The sequence below is a fragment of the Pteronotus mesoamericanus genome, unplaced genomic scaffold, assembly GCF_021234165.1.
Source record: "Pteronotus mesoamericanus isolate MK-2021 breed Mesoamerican mustached bat unplaced genomic scaffold, CSHL_Meso_final contig_164, whole genome shotgun sequence".
Lineage (NCBI taxonomy): Eukaryota > Metazoa > Chordata > Mammalia > Chiroptera > Mormoopidae > Pteronotus > Pteronotus mesoamericanus.
Genome location: NW_026555065.1, coordinates 15,422,375 through 15,436,559, shown reverse-complemented (window position 1 = coordinate 15,436,559; position 14,185 = coordinate 15,422,375). Strand labels below are relative to the sequence as shown.

The 14,185-nt window shown below is 41.4% G+C and overlaps 1 protein-coding gene across 1 annotated transcript in view; it reads right to left on the bottom strand.

Annotated features, from left to right (window-relative positions):
• Positions 1 to 10,279: 10,279 nt before the first annotated feature.
• LOC129063733 (aromatase) overlaps positions 10,280 to 14,185 on the bottom strand; it is a 29,789-nt gene continuing 25,883 nt past the window's right edge. The window contains exons 7-9 of the mRNA XM_054564796.1: positions 13,774 to 13,936; positions 11,789 to 12,030; positions 10,280 to 10,534 (exon numbers count right to left, since the gene is read on the bottom strand). Coding sequence (XP_054420771.1) covers positions 10,280 to 10,534; positions 11,789 to 12,030; positions 13,774 to 13,936 — 660 coding nt within the window. The remainder of the gene's footprint in view (positions 10,535 to 11,788; positions 12,031 to 13,773; positions 13,937 to 14,185) is intronic.

Here is a 14,185-nt window from a genome sequence, read left to right as displayed (position 1 = left end):
GATTTGTAGCATCTGTCAATTTCCGTGATGTAAATATTCCCACTAAGTCCAATCTCAAGGCGCCAACTTGATGTTTTAACAACTCACAAAATTCCTGAAAACTCAACAATTGACTTTTGTGAGCTGAAATGAGCCAGACCAAGCATATCTCTGCTTAAAATCTGGCTTCTTACTGTGGCCCCTGTGTGCCAGCATGGTCTGCTTAGTCAGTTCAATTGGCCAAAACAAAATACTATAGACTGAGTGGCTTCAACAATAGAAATTAATTTTCTCAAAGTTCTGGAGGCTGGAAGTCCCGAATCAAGGTCTGGCTACTTCAGTTCTTGGTGAGGACTGTTCTTGTCTTGTAGAGAGCTGCCTTCTCATGTGTCCTCATGTCCTCATGTAGTGGAAAGAGGTCTCTGGTGTGTCTCTCATATATATATATATATATTTTTTTTAATTGATTATGCTATTACAGTTACATTTTTTTCCTCCCATTTATTCCCCTCTGCCATGCACCCCCTCTCCCACCAGCATTCCGTCAGCCCCTTAGTTCGTGTCCATGAGTTGTGCATATAAGTTCTTTGGTTTCTCCATTTCCTATACTATTCTTAACCTCCACCTGTCTATTTTGTACCTAGCAATTTTGCTTCTCATTCTCTGTACCTTTTCCCCCATTTTCCCTCTTCCTCTCCCCTCTGATCTACATTTCTGTGATTCTGTTCCTGTTCTAGTTATTTGCTTAGTTTGCTTTTGTTTTTGTTTTTTTCCTGAGGTTCAGTTGTTGATAATAGTGAGGTTGTTGTCATTTTACTGTTCATAGTTTTTGATCTTCTTTTTCTTAGATAAGTCCTTTTAACATTTCATAAAATAAGGGCTTGGTGATGATGAACTCCTTTAGCTTTACCCTGTCTGGGAAGCACTTCGCCTGCTCTTCAATTCTAAATGATAGCTTTGCTAAATAGAGTAATCTTGGATGTAGGTCTTGGAAGCAGTCTGGATGAATGTTTCTTCTTTAACTACTTGGTTGTTGGGCTTCCATACAGTTAGATTTTCTGGCAGTTCTGGTTATTTTTTGTTTTTAAATTTGTTGTTGTCCTTTTGGTTGTGCGAGGAGACAAGGTGTCTCTACCTATGCCTCCATCTTGGCAAGAAGTTCTCTCTGGTGTCTCTTTTTATATGAACACTAAGGTTATTGTGTTAGGGTCACAATCTTATAACCTCATTAATTATAATTACTTCTGTAAAGGTCCTCTAAATATAGTCACATTGGGAGTTAGGAGTTCAGCATATGGATTTGGGAGTTAGGAGTCTAGTCCATAGAATCTGCCTACCTCATCAACCTCTGATCACATCACTGCAACTACACTTCCTGTGAGCCCTCAAACACACCAACTCTGATCCCACCTTAAGGCCTTCTTACTTGCTGTTTGTCCCCCCATCTAGAACTTTTTTTTCCCATATCTTGACTGGTTACTGTTTGTTAATCTGGTATTAACTTTAATATCTCAGAGAAGCCTCACCTAACCATCTGATACTAAAATAGAGTCCCTCTTGGGGCTGGGTCAGGGCACTCTCCCATCAACATGTGCCTGAGCCCAGCCAATCTCTATGTCAAAGTTGAGGATCCCAGTGTGCTTGGGCCTGCAACAATGTCCCCAGGCATGACACCTTTGCTGGTGGCCCAGCCATACTGCCAGAGCAAGCAACATGCCTTGCACGTGATGCAGAAAGAGCATATCATTGGCCAGCACCCTCCAGATCCATGAGCAGATTCATACAGGGGAGAAGGCTTTTGTGTGCAACATATGTGGCCAAGCTTCCACCACCAAAGACAACTTGTAGGTCTACTGTATGACGCATGGTGCCACAATAGCTCTGCTCACCATGGGAGGAAGCTGGCCATCGAGAACACCGTGGCTCTTCTAGGAATGGATGCAAAGAGGGTCCCAGAGATGTTTTCCAAGGAAATCATGACCCCTTCTGTGAACGTGGACCCTGCTGTGTGGAACCAGTGCACCACCATGCTCAATGGTGGGATGGCCATGAAGACCGACAAAATCTCAGTGATCCAGGGTGGAGGTATTCCTATCCTCCTGGTTTCCCTGGGGGCCAGCCCTGTGGTCAATAATAACACCACCATCGCCAAGACAGATGGCTGTCAGTCGGCTGTCAGTCAGCTGTCAGTGCCCATGTGGAAAAGCTGGGTGCCATTGTCTGTGTTCCAAATACCAGTCCCCTCACTTTATGAGAGAAAACAAGATAGTGGTTGGCTAAGCTGTGGGAAAACCTATTCAGAAGGAAAAATGCAGTGATTGCTCCCCAAGTGGATCTTCTTTGTTTTTGTTTTTTTAAGGAACCCATCTCCTCCTGTTCCTTTTTTTTCTTACCGATATGCAGACAATGTTTATAGTTGTGACCACAACCTCCGGCAAGTCCTACAACCACAATATTGCAATCCTGCTTTGCCAAAAAAAAAAAAAAAAAAAAAAAAATCATACAAAAACACAGACTAGTTTTTTGTTTTTGTTTTTAATTTTGGAAAGAAGCGGGTCTTGCAAAGTAGCTTTGTCACTTGAGACAAATTGTGTACCATGAAAACTTTGTACAAGCTAGAGTCACTATTTCCAAAGACTACCACCTGTTTCAAGTTGGAGCTCATTGAACCACACGGAAAAAGTCAACTGCTTAGCCTAACCAGGGGAATGGGTGCTATATGCTTCTGTGGTGACCAGATGTGGATAAAGACAATGTCTTTCATTTTTAGGGACCTGCTTGGTATGCTACCCAAACCTGCCCCCCCTTTTTTAATGTACTATTTTTTTAAAACTAAGGTTGTAAAATTACAAAAGTCCTTCAACCTTGGGACCTTCAGTAGGGTGCCCTCAAGTGGACTGGTTGTAGTCTTTAGGGGGTCAGTGTGTGTGTGTTGCTGTTTGTTGAAGTATAGTTCAGGTGGAGCCCTAAGAGTGCCAATGCATTCCCTGTGCTTCTTGGGTGCCACCTTCTCCCTGAGCACCAGGCCAGGTGGGCCCCTGAGCAGGGGACCTCAGGTCACTTAATTTAGCTTGTCAGTGCCTGTTCTATCAAAGAAATGGGTTTTTCATTCTTGAAGAAGCTCATGGAGGGGCATTTTTATTAGAGGTTGACGTACTAATTTCTATAAAAATTTCCTTGATGTGACTTATGCCACGTAATTATGAAGATTCCCGCCCCGCACCCCCTCCCCGCCCGCCCGGAGTATTGTTGTATGGAGGCTATGAATTTGGAACAGGCAAGTCCTGGGTATGAAAGCTTTAATTTATCTACCTGGTTTATGTTTTTAAACTTTTTGTATGTTTTTGTAGCCTTAGTCTCTGTTTTTCCTGTTTTATGACCACTGAAAGTGTTCCTAGTGCCTGTCTTAAACCTGAGTTGATGTATTGGTGGGAGCAGCTGGATGTTCAAGATATTTTTGTGATTTTTTTCTTAATCCCCTTTTCTGTGTATGCAACATTAAGCAAACAATAAACGTTGCTTTAATGGTTTAACGGGGAAGAAGGAAAGACCCTAATTTCTGCATGGAGGAGTCTTTCCCCTTCAATGTGGAAATGTAGATCAAGAATGTCAAAAGTTGGTCTCTGAGTGATTGTACCTGACTTTAGGATCCGGAAACATTTTTGTTTGTTTGTTTTTCCAAGTTGTGCCTTTCCTCCTGGGATTGTAAGTGAACACAATGATAGTACCTGTTCACACTGTGAAGTGGATGCTGTTACAGAGGACATGCCAGGGCCTTGTTCACTGTTGCACCTTGTGAATGTATGATGTATGGAGAGAACCCTGTAATTGTACCTGCTGATGCTGACTGTTGGAGAATAAATTTTGGATATTTTGTTTCCCCATCAAAAAAAATAAAATAGAGCTCCTCCCCCATCATATCTCATCACTCATTTTATTTCCTTCATAGCACTTACCACTATCTGAAATGATCTTGCTCATTATCTGTTAACTTATTTATTTTCTGTTTCAATATATAAGTTGCAAGGGAATAGGCACTTAGAACAGAGCCTGGCACATAGCATGTGCTCAGTAAATGTTTGCTGACTAAATAAATGAATAATAGGGCAAGTACAAATCATTTCTGTTGCAAGATGGAGGTTATTTAAGTATTAGGGAAAAAGTTCAGCTCTGGCAACTTATAAAATTGGTTTGAGAGATATTTTAAAAAGTTGACATAGTTTTATTTTGATGTGGAGATAAGTGTAGATAGACTTCTTCAGACAAAATTTAGGTCCAGTCTTTTCCTCACAATGAACTACTTGAAAGACCACTGAGTCAGGAAGAGGAAAGAGGAGGAAGAGAAAGGAAAGAGGCAATTGGCTCATTTGTTTTTCTAAGGGCTGTGGGGAGAGAAGAGGACCAAAGGAAGAATGGAGAAAGGAAATGGACCCTCTCTGAGCCCCTGTGCTGACCCTTACATGCACGATTCTGTCTAATACTCGGGGTCCATCTAATCAAAAGATCCTGAGGGTATATAGTCACACCCTTTTTTACAAATGGGTAAAACTAGTCTCTGGGATGTTAAGCAACTTGCCCCAGTACACACAGTTGCTAACTAGCAGAGCCAGGATTTAATTCTAGGTTGATTAAGTTCAACCTTCACTGACTATGCACCTCTTGTGAAGGCAGCAGGCTGGTGGGAGGGTCTCTGTCACAGAAAACTCCCTGAGCAAGGAAACCATATAAGTAGTGATGACAGATGCCTAGTAGATTTTTGTTATAGGAACCTACTTTCTTAAATTCACTGGGGTGTATGAAGGGACACATTTTATAGTTTGAATCCTTGAAAGTAAAGGGTTTGATGTGAGCATCATAAGAGTGGGGAAAGTGCATTTAATTGATCCCTCTATCAGGAAGGAAGACCAAGATTCCTGGAAAGTTTTGTAGTGGTTTCTTTAAGCAGGACAAGGTTTTATCTGGTAGCTTCCCTGTGTATTACAGCTGCCGTGTTGGAATCATACAGTGTTGGTGTTCCTAGTCTTGGGAGAAATGGCTGCCTGGCGTGGGGCTTAGGGTGGGGCTGTTGGTGCAATAGAACTGAGTGCAAGAGAGGATGGGGTTAATTTTCAGGGGCTTCCCCTCAGAGGCCCAGGGAAATTGCCACCATGCAGGGAATTGAAGACCTGACTTAACAGAGCTGAGGCTACACAGGGCAAGTGCAGAGTGTGGTGAGAGGGGTCTTGGGTATATAGTAGGAAGGAAAGCCTTCTAGTTTTATCAGTGCTACTTGAACTTTAACATGCAAATGAAGCACTTGAGGGTCTGTTGCAGCACAGATTCAAACTCAGCAGGTGTGGGTGGGACCTGAGAATCGCCATCCTAACGAGGTTCCAGGTGCTGCTGCTGCTTTGTGAACCACACTGTTGCAAACTCTGCTCACTTTGGGCCACCTACCTCAACATCAGTGTGATCTGGGAGCTGGATAGAAAGGCAGAATCTCAGACCCCACCCAGACCTATTGAATCAGAATTAGCAGTGTCACATACACCCAGGCAACTCAGATACACATCCAAGTTTAGGAAACACTGCTCTGAAGAAAACGGCCATTCATGTTCTGGGGTGAGAGGGGTGTAGTGTGTTGAGTGATGCCTCCCCAAAAGATATGTCCATACTTAAATCCCTGGAACCTGTGAATGTGACTTTATTTGGAAAAAGGTTTTTTTGCAGATGAAATTAAGGATCTTGAGACAAGATCATCCTGTATTACCTGGATGGGCTCCAATGAAATGATACATGTTCTTATGAGAGGAAGACAGAGGCAAATTTGAGACAGACAGCAGGAGGCAGCATGATCACAGAGGTAAAGATTAGAGTGATGTGGCCATGAGCCAAAGAGACCAAGAAGAAGCTGGAGAAGAAGGATTCTCCTCTAGAGACTCAAAGAGAGGGCAGCCATGCTGTTGCCTTGATTTCAGACTCTGGTTTTCAGAATCATCAGAGAATCCATTTCCCCCACTTTAAGCCTCCCAGTTTGTTATGGAAGTTCGAGGAAACTGATTCAGGGAGGAAGTGCCACACCTCATCTAAGTAAGAGCCTGTGGTGGTAAAGTGGTGGTGGTAGGGGGGCTCTTCAGCTTTACCAGCTCAGACTAAAAGGGCTAATGAAACCACTGAATCAGTAACCTTTGCTCAGAGCAATTCAGGAAGGTGCTTAGAGATTGTGAGAGAATAAGGAAGGAGATAACAGAAGTCTAGGAAGACTGGGAAATATGAAAAAAATGGAAGGTAGATCTGCAGAGGAAGAAGAAAGAGAAGGACAAAAAGCAAACATACACCAGATTTGTGGGGAGAGAACAGCAGGTCTGGGGCCAGGAGACAGGGCAGGGGTTCCCTGAGCACTGGACCAGAGCCAAACTGAGGGATACTATGTAAGGAAGGGGCTATCAGAAAGATTTGTGTGGAAGGACCTGCAAAAGATCTAAGATTAGTGGCAATATAGCCTACTGAACGAGACCAGAATGAGACCTAAGAAGGAAAACCAAGAATAATTGCATTGAAATAGGATGAAATGTGCTTTTTAAAAATTTTTTTTGGAAATTAATTCAACTTGCAGATATGCATAGTATTACCTCTCCTGGTCACTGGTGTAATCAAGTGAGATCATTGAGCACAAAATACCATGTATTTGTGATCCTATAGATATGACTGATTATTAAGGCAAGAGGTTGAAGGTTGACTTTTTTGACATGTGTTCCATAGGACCAACTTTTTGGCCTCTGTTAGTAAATGTTCTAATCCTCACTACTTGATTGTAGAGGCAGTGTCAACCCATGGACTTGTAGAGTCTCAAGTTGTAGGCAGAGTCCTAAGGTACATCTAGTCCAGTCTCCTGATGAGTATGAACACCCTCTCTGGTAACAATAACTGAAAGATTATCCAGCTCCCACTGCCTGGCTTTGTTTTTCTTCTTCTAAATGCATAGCCAGTTTATTCATTGTCTTAGGCTTATTGAGTGGTATTTAGTAGACTGCAAAGACCACATTTGAGAACGTATATATGTGGCACCAACTATTCTTGTGAATTTAATAGAACCTGCTTTTCTTACTGGCTCAAAGATTCTTTCATTATTCATCCACCAAAAATTTATTGAGTTTGTGTTGTGTGGCAGACACTGAGATGAATAAAAAACATGGATGGCTAGAGAAAACATACTGGTCAATTGACTTTGATTCTTTAATATAGTCAAATCAAAACAACTGGTTTGGCCCACCCTGGGCTGGTGATTAAAGAGACAGGCCAAAGTCCCTAGTCCTTGTTTCTGAACTTACTTTCATGCTGGAGTGGCCAGTCAGGGCTAGGATAGGAACAAAAATTCACCGGTTTTCTGAATGTCTGGTTTTCTACCCCACCCCAATTTTAATACCTATACCAATTAAAATATATAGTCATTTATCATTACACTATATTTGATATCATAAAGGATGAAACACCACTTTGGAATAAGACAGGGGGTTCAAATTTCTAGCTAAGTGGGTAGGGCAAGTTACTCTTGAAGAATCAGTTTTATCACCTGCAAGACGGGGAATAATCTCTACCTTGCAAGATTGTTGTGAGGCTTAAATGAGATAATCTGGTCCATGGTAAGTACTTGGTGAATGAACAGCTGTCAATTGTGGCACCTTAATGATTGATAACAATTCCTTCCTCTTCACACTTGCTTCAAGGACCACACACAAAGTTGTGTCAGCCACTTCTGCATTGTCTTGGGCAGGGATTTCTGCTGAGAGTTCATTTCTCTTTTTTGGTTGTTTCTAGAGCTATGTGAGCTAGTAAAAGTAGCAAGCTGCATTTTGGGAAGGTGACAAGCATGCCAGAGAGGAAGTGTTGGTGGCCAGGGAAAGGGTTAATTTCAGCAGGGAATAGAGGGACTATTGAGCTCTTAGTGATCCAGTTGGTTTGAGTATGAAACCAAGGCCACTCAGAAAAAAAGATTATTTGCTTCAGCAAATCCATTGGCTTGTTCACAAGTTCAAATAGGGCATAAAGTGACTATCTGTGAGTGAAATGTGTTCCATAAACTTACTCATGCTCCTGCATTAATAAGTTAGGGCATATGCAGACATAGTGTTTGCAGGCTTACAATCTGCCAGTTGACACACACTGGATGCCCAGATCATCTGTTCAGTGACCAAATTGCATGTTTGACCTTAAAGTGAGATTGTCTTATACACTTAATTTGTTATTAGGGCTTAGATACCAAAGGGGAAAAATGGTGTTATGTGTATGAAGCAAAATAATAACAGAACAAAAGCATTGGAAATGACTGTAGGGCACCTCTGGTGGAATCCATACTTAATGGATAGGTCTACTGAGGTCCAGATGGGTGAGAGGACCCAGCCTATTTTTGTATCAATATTTTGTAGGTACAACTACATCAACCTTCCATTTTTCTTGGACTGTATAGAAATAGGCCTTGGCTACATGTAAGTTTATAAAAGGCAATAGATGTTCCAAGGGATGTACATTGATCCAGGCTGGTTTTCTCTGCTGTGCAGCTCCAGACAGAACGAAGTAAGCAGTGTGTTAGTAATAGCTTGGATACATTAAGTCTAAAATCCTAGCCTTGGTTTCAGGGGTCCAAATTATTTAGATGATTGTCTATAGACCTGACTACAGAAATACCCAGGCACACAGGCATATTTGCATGTATGTTTGGGCCATATAGGTGAGCCAAGTAATTTTAAGTTCAAATATTTCCTTCTTTACTAATGTGCATCCTTGAATTCTTAGAATACCTGCCTCTTCTTTACTTGGTTTCTAGGGTCAGTGGAGAGCATCTAGAAGCAAGAGTGTCTGTTCAATACTGATCTTGAGAGTAAATATGGGATGAATTACAAAAGAGAGAAAAGAGCTCCTTCTCTCAAGGAGCTTATACCTTCATTTTATGTTCAGCTGTTTTCCTATTGCCAAAGAGTAAGATGAAAAAAATATTCGAATGTTGCGGTGCCGGTTGACTCAGTGGCAAACATTTACATTTTGAAAATGAGTTTAATTTTTTAGCTTTTAAATGACATTCAATTGAAACAATCATAACACAAGAGGTATTTAAAAAATTAACTAATCTATTTATTCCCTCTACTGAGCTAATTCACAGGTATACATTTTGTCCGTGGCTACGTATGATGATTCAATAAACTACACAATTGTTAAATCTCCATAATAACTCTTAAATCTGAGGTAGGATAAATAATGATTCAGGGGTTCCACACCAATCATGTTCTCTACAATCTGTTGCCCTTGGCTTTGGGGTCATAGAAAAAACGGAGAAAAATGTCAAGGGAGAAAGACAATGCAATGGGAATAGCACTCCTTAGATATTTGAACCTACTGGGCTGTAGAATTAGATGTAGATTCAGAGGACTTCTCCTCCCCAAATCACTGGAGCTCCTGTAAGAGTTACTAGATGCCATTATTTAAAGCTATCTCTTGGTTACCCATAGTAATAGAGTTAGGCAACAATGCAAACATGAAAAAACCTTTTGAATTTTAAATGCATTATGTGACTTTCTATTCCTACAACAGATAAATGGTCCTAACTATATATTTTATTTGAGTAATTATTAAGTTACCTTGTATTACCTGAATCTATACCTGTTATAGCAGAGGTAAGGGGCTGAGGCATGAATTGAGAGACTGAGAAAGGGTAGTCTCCAACTTAATTTTTGCTACAGACAGGTCACATGTGGATAAACAAGAGTTAATTGAATATAATTAATAGGGAAAGTAAAATGCTGAATTTGTATTTCTCCAAAATCTATGAATACTGTAGTCCCCAATCCCACTGGAAACCAAATCAGACACTTTTATTCACACTAGCAGGTGTGTTTGACTCCAGGCACCTGGAGATTGGCCTGCTCTTTCTAATGGACTGGAGGGCTTCTGCCCTAGACTTTCAGCTGCTCTTGGGGCAGGGCAGTGGAGAAACCACAGGCAGCTGGATGTAAGTTTTGCTGATGGCCTGTGTTTTCCAACACGTTTTGTGGAATTGGGCCTTTAAGGCCGCAGTTTTTCGCTGACCATTTCCCCTGCAAACTCTTGGCTTCTGTGTTTTTTTTTTCTTGCTCTTGATTCTCTGGTTTGGACAAAATCAGATGACCAATGTCTCCTGGTTTGCTGACAGCCCATAAGAGGTATGCCTATAAAATGCCATACACCACCTAATGTTCACTATGAGGATGATACTAACTGGCAAAGATGAATGGTTTTCTTGTAAACTACTGATGAGAAGTGCTCCGGAGTAGGTACTGACCAATCTTCTTCAGCATTCGAGGCACTTGTCTGAATTTCTTGGGATAAAAGTCATATTCAGGAAGTTGCATGCTTCATCTGGGTGTATGGACAAATCATTTTTCATAAGCATCTTTTCCACACACGCTCCTTGACCTTGCAATGTCTGCACGTGAAATCGTCTCAGAACTGTCACCAGGATGACTTTCATCATCACCATGGCGATGTATTTTCCTGCACAACCACGGGGACCAAAACCAAATGGCTGAAAATACCTGTAAGGAACCTATGAAAATGATCAGACAATTAGCTAGGATTTTAAAGGCTGGAATCATACAGTCTCTGTTTGAGTTACTCTGAACATACCGGTCAGTTAGCATACTCTGGCTTGGGGTCTCAGCCACACTGCTCCTTTGCTGAGAAGAGTGACTGTAACTCAGGTAAGCCCCTTTCTCCATCCAGTTTCATTCATCCCCTATGGTACACACACAACCTTGGACAGTACTCAGTTTTGCCTTTCATGTAAATGTGCTGGGTAAAGCAATGCAGACCATTTTATTACAGCCACTGTTACTCAACTAGTTCTTTGGGATAGCCACGGCTTTACTACTGTTCTGCAAATCACCAAAGCAAAGACTGTTTATGTCATATAGTTTAATGACAAATGACAAATTTAGGGAAAGATACAGATTTCTGATCTATCAGTATCTAAATGTTTTTAGTTATGCAAAAAATTAATGGGTACCACATCTGTTGTCCACATCTCTACTCACATAATGCCTGTCACACACTAGATTCCCAATAAGTTTTTGCTGACCAACTGTCAACATGGCATGGGTTGCTCATACAGAAACAGAAAGAATTGGAGAACTAGATGAATTATCATCTTTCTATACCATGCGCCAGTGGAAAAAGAAGACACTGAGGGAACTCTCTGGATAATACAGGTTAAAAACATCATTGCCTAAAATTTGACATAGGGGAAGCAGAGTCTCCTGTATACTTCAAAGATAAAAAAAGAAAAAGCCAAAGCTCTTCTAATGACCGAGTCCTATTTAGAATGGGAATGAGTGCTTGTGGGGCCATTTTGTGAACCAAAGGAAGACTGGAGAAACCAAATCTTTTGATCTCATTTGATGTCCATCTGAAGCAGAAGTGGACTTTGCTTTGCTGAGATACTATTATTATAGGTGAATTGACATGATGACAAAGTAGTAACTTTACATGGAAAAGTGGGTTGGTTGGGTTAAACAAAATTTGCCTCATTTTAGTCAAATTCAGGTCCTGACTTTTTAACATTCTGACCTATCATGTGGCCACCGTGCAGAGACTTCCTACTGCTGGAGACCCAGCATCCTTGACTTAGGGACAAATGCAGTAACCATGGTCCAAACTAGGGAAAATGTGGGTTTCTGGTGAGGCTGCAGAGGAGACGAAGTAAATAGAATGAAATGTTCATGGTGCAAACACTGAACTAGAGAGGATTTAACAGCTGACACCTTAAAGAGTGGCATACTTGGTTTTAAGGAAAAGCACTTACGTTCTTTGCAAAGTTTTCAAGAGTAAATTCATTAGGCTTGGGGAAAAATTCAAGCTTATGCATTCTTCCAATATTCAGGATAATGTTAGTCCCCTTTTTCACTGGGTAACCATCGATGATATCATCCTGTAAGGCTTTGCGCATGACCAAGTTCACAACAGGCTGGTACCGCATGCTCTCATTGATAAAGTTTTTCACCACTTTTAATTTTTGCACATCATCAATCCTTATGTCTCTTTCACCTGTGGGAATAGATTAAAAAGGACAAAGAGGTAATGTTAGTTTCAACATGTGGTGGGTATTAAAACTCCTGTAGTTTCCGCAGGACAGTTTTTTCTTGGTTGGAAAAAAATTTATAACTCTAATGCAAACCAGCAACCTGTGAAAAATATATTATATTTGGCCTACAGAGCATTTTATAAAAATTCAGATTTGAAGCCAAGTATTTTAGAAGCTGGGAAATTTCATAGAAAATCCTGGATTTTTATAAAAAATTTAAAAACCTGGTAACATTGAACTCACATCACCCCATGGCAACAATGGGCTGAAGTTGAGTGGCTAGTAAGCCCGGTAGAGGGGCACCCCCTCTGCAGTCTCATGTGGACCTACTAGCCTGCTTCAGACATTTATCTGGCTGGCCTTTGAGGTCTTAGAGTTTTGTCTCCTACTCTAAATTATGGGAGACATTCACTCCTTCTCTAGTCAAAGTCAGACAGTGACCTTAGTTTCAATGACATTTTCTTCTCTGGGTACTTGTACAGTCACCTGCCCAGGACACCACCTTTTGTGGCTGAGTGGCAAGAAATGTCCCTGCCTCCTACTGCAACAAAATGGGTGCCTCGGATCAGCCCCAGGTGTGCTGGAGGTTGAAGGGTACCCCCACTGTCTCAGACTGGCCTGACACTAGTCAGAGAAGCTCGGATGACTCCCAGGATTGGTAAAACTTCAGAACATTCAGAGCCTCAAATGGGCTACCACCTTTGCAGAATCAAAAGCAGATGAGGGTCCTGAGGCAGCCCTGTCTCCTGTACAAATGTGCCACTCAGGAAAGGTCTCATTTGGTCAGAGAACTCTAACAGCCCTGCCTCTCACATACTGCTCTTTGTACACTTAAGGGTCTAATGGGGTGTTTTTATCTGGGTAAGCAAAGGCATTCCCTAGGAAGGAGTTACCATTGTGTGTCTCGAGAGGCAGCATGGACATTTGTGCAAATGGTTCTGCTGCTTTTTCATCTTTGCAGAGGTCTGTTGAAGTGTCAGGGGGACAAAATGAGGCACAAACACTTTCCGCTTCTCAAGGAAGTTGTATTAAAGGATATGGTCTCAAGAATAATTCTCCCCCGCCTTGTTCCCTGAATGCCATCATTCTATGGTCCCCTCCCTTCACTCCACTGAGCTTGCTTGTTGAGTTCTCCTCCCCACCAATCCCTGAGCCCCGTGAGTACAGGGAGGACACTGGCTCGTTCACCGCTGTGCCACTGCACCTGTCACAGGGCCCGTAACCTGACAGGGACATTTGAGGGAACACTGTGGAATTTGGAGCCCAGGTGTTATTCTGACCCCTTGCTATCTAACTTGCCAGGCAGTTTCCTACCTACATCTGTAGATGTCGGGGTGCATCTGTAGACCCCTTCTCTCACATACTTAACTTACTGTCAACTATTTCAAGCAGCACTGAAATGGTGTTTAAAAGATAGTATCTTTCCACAACCAAGTAACTTGTTTCATAGCGACTGTGCAAGGTCAGGAGAGAAAAGTCTACATCAATGAGCATGTATTATTTTTATAATCAAATAAAACACAGAAAAAACTGTATTTTTTTAACCTATCTGGCATAATGAAAGTGTGACAAAAGGACTTGCTTTATTGTCCTCTGTATGGATTATAAAAAAGATTTTGTTTGACATCAGATTCTTAGGACATAAGAAGCTTATATTCTGAAGGTATTGTTTTCTAAGCGCTATTGTTTATTTGATAAATTATTACCAATAACAGTCTGAATTTCCTTCATTATTGCCTCTTCAATGTTAGGGTGCTTTGCAATGAGAAACAGCATGAAGAACACGGAGACAGACATGGTGTCCGGCGCTGCGATCATCATTTCCAATATGCACTGGTTCACGTTCTCTTTTGTCATGTCACCACGTTTCTGTGTAATGGAAAGGGGGGAAAAATTTGGAAAAGTGAATCAAAATTTCACAAAAGGAGGGGAGGTGATGCTCAAGGATCAAGAACCTCACCAAAATGAAATAATAGAAATTAACGTGTTTCTGTGATTGACTGTGAACATTTTTCATAATCTTCAGCTCAAAGCGGAACTATTAGTAACAAGTTATCTTTGTAGTTAGTGTCTTTGGACTGCCCTGTTTCCATATTTGGTACTTTGCAGGCACAGATT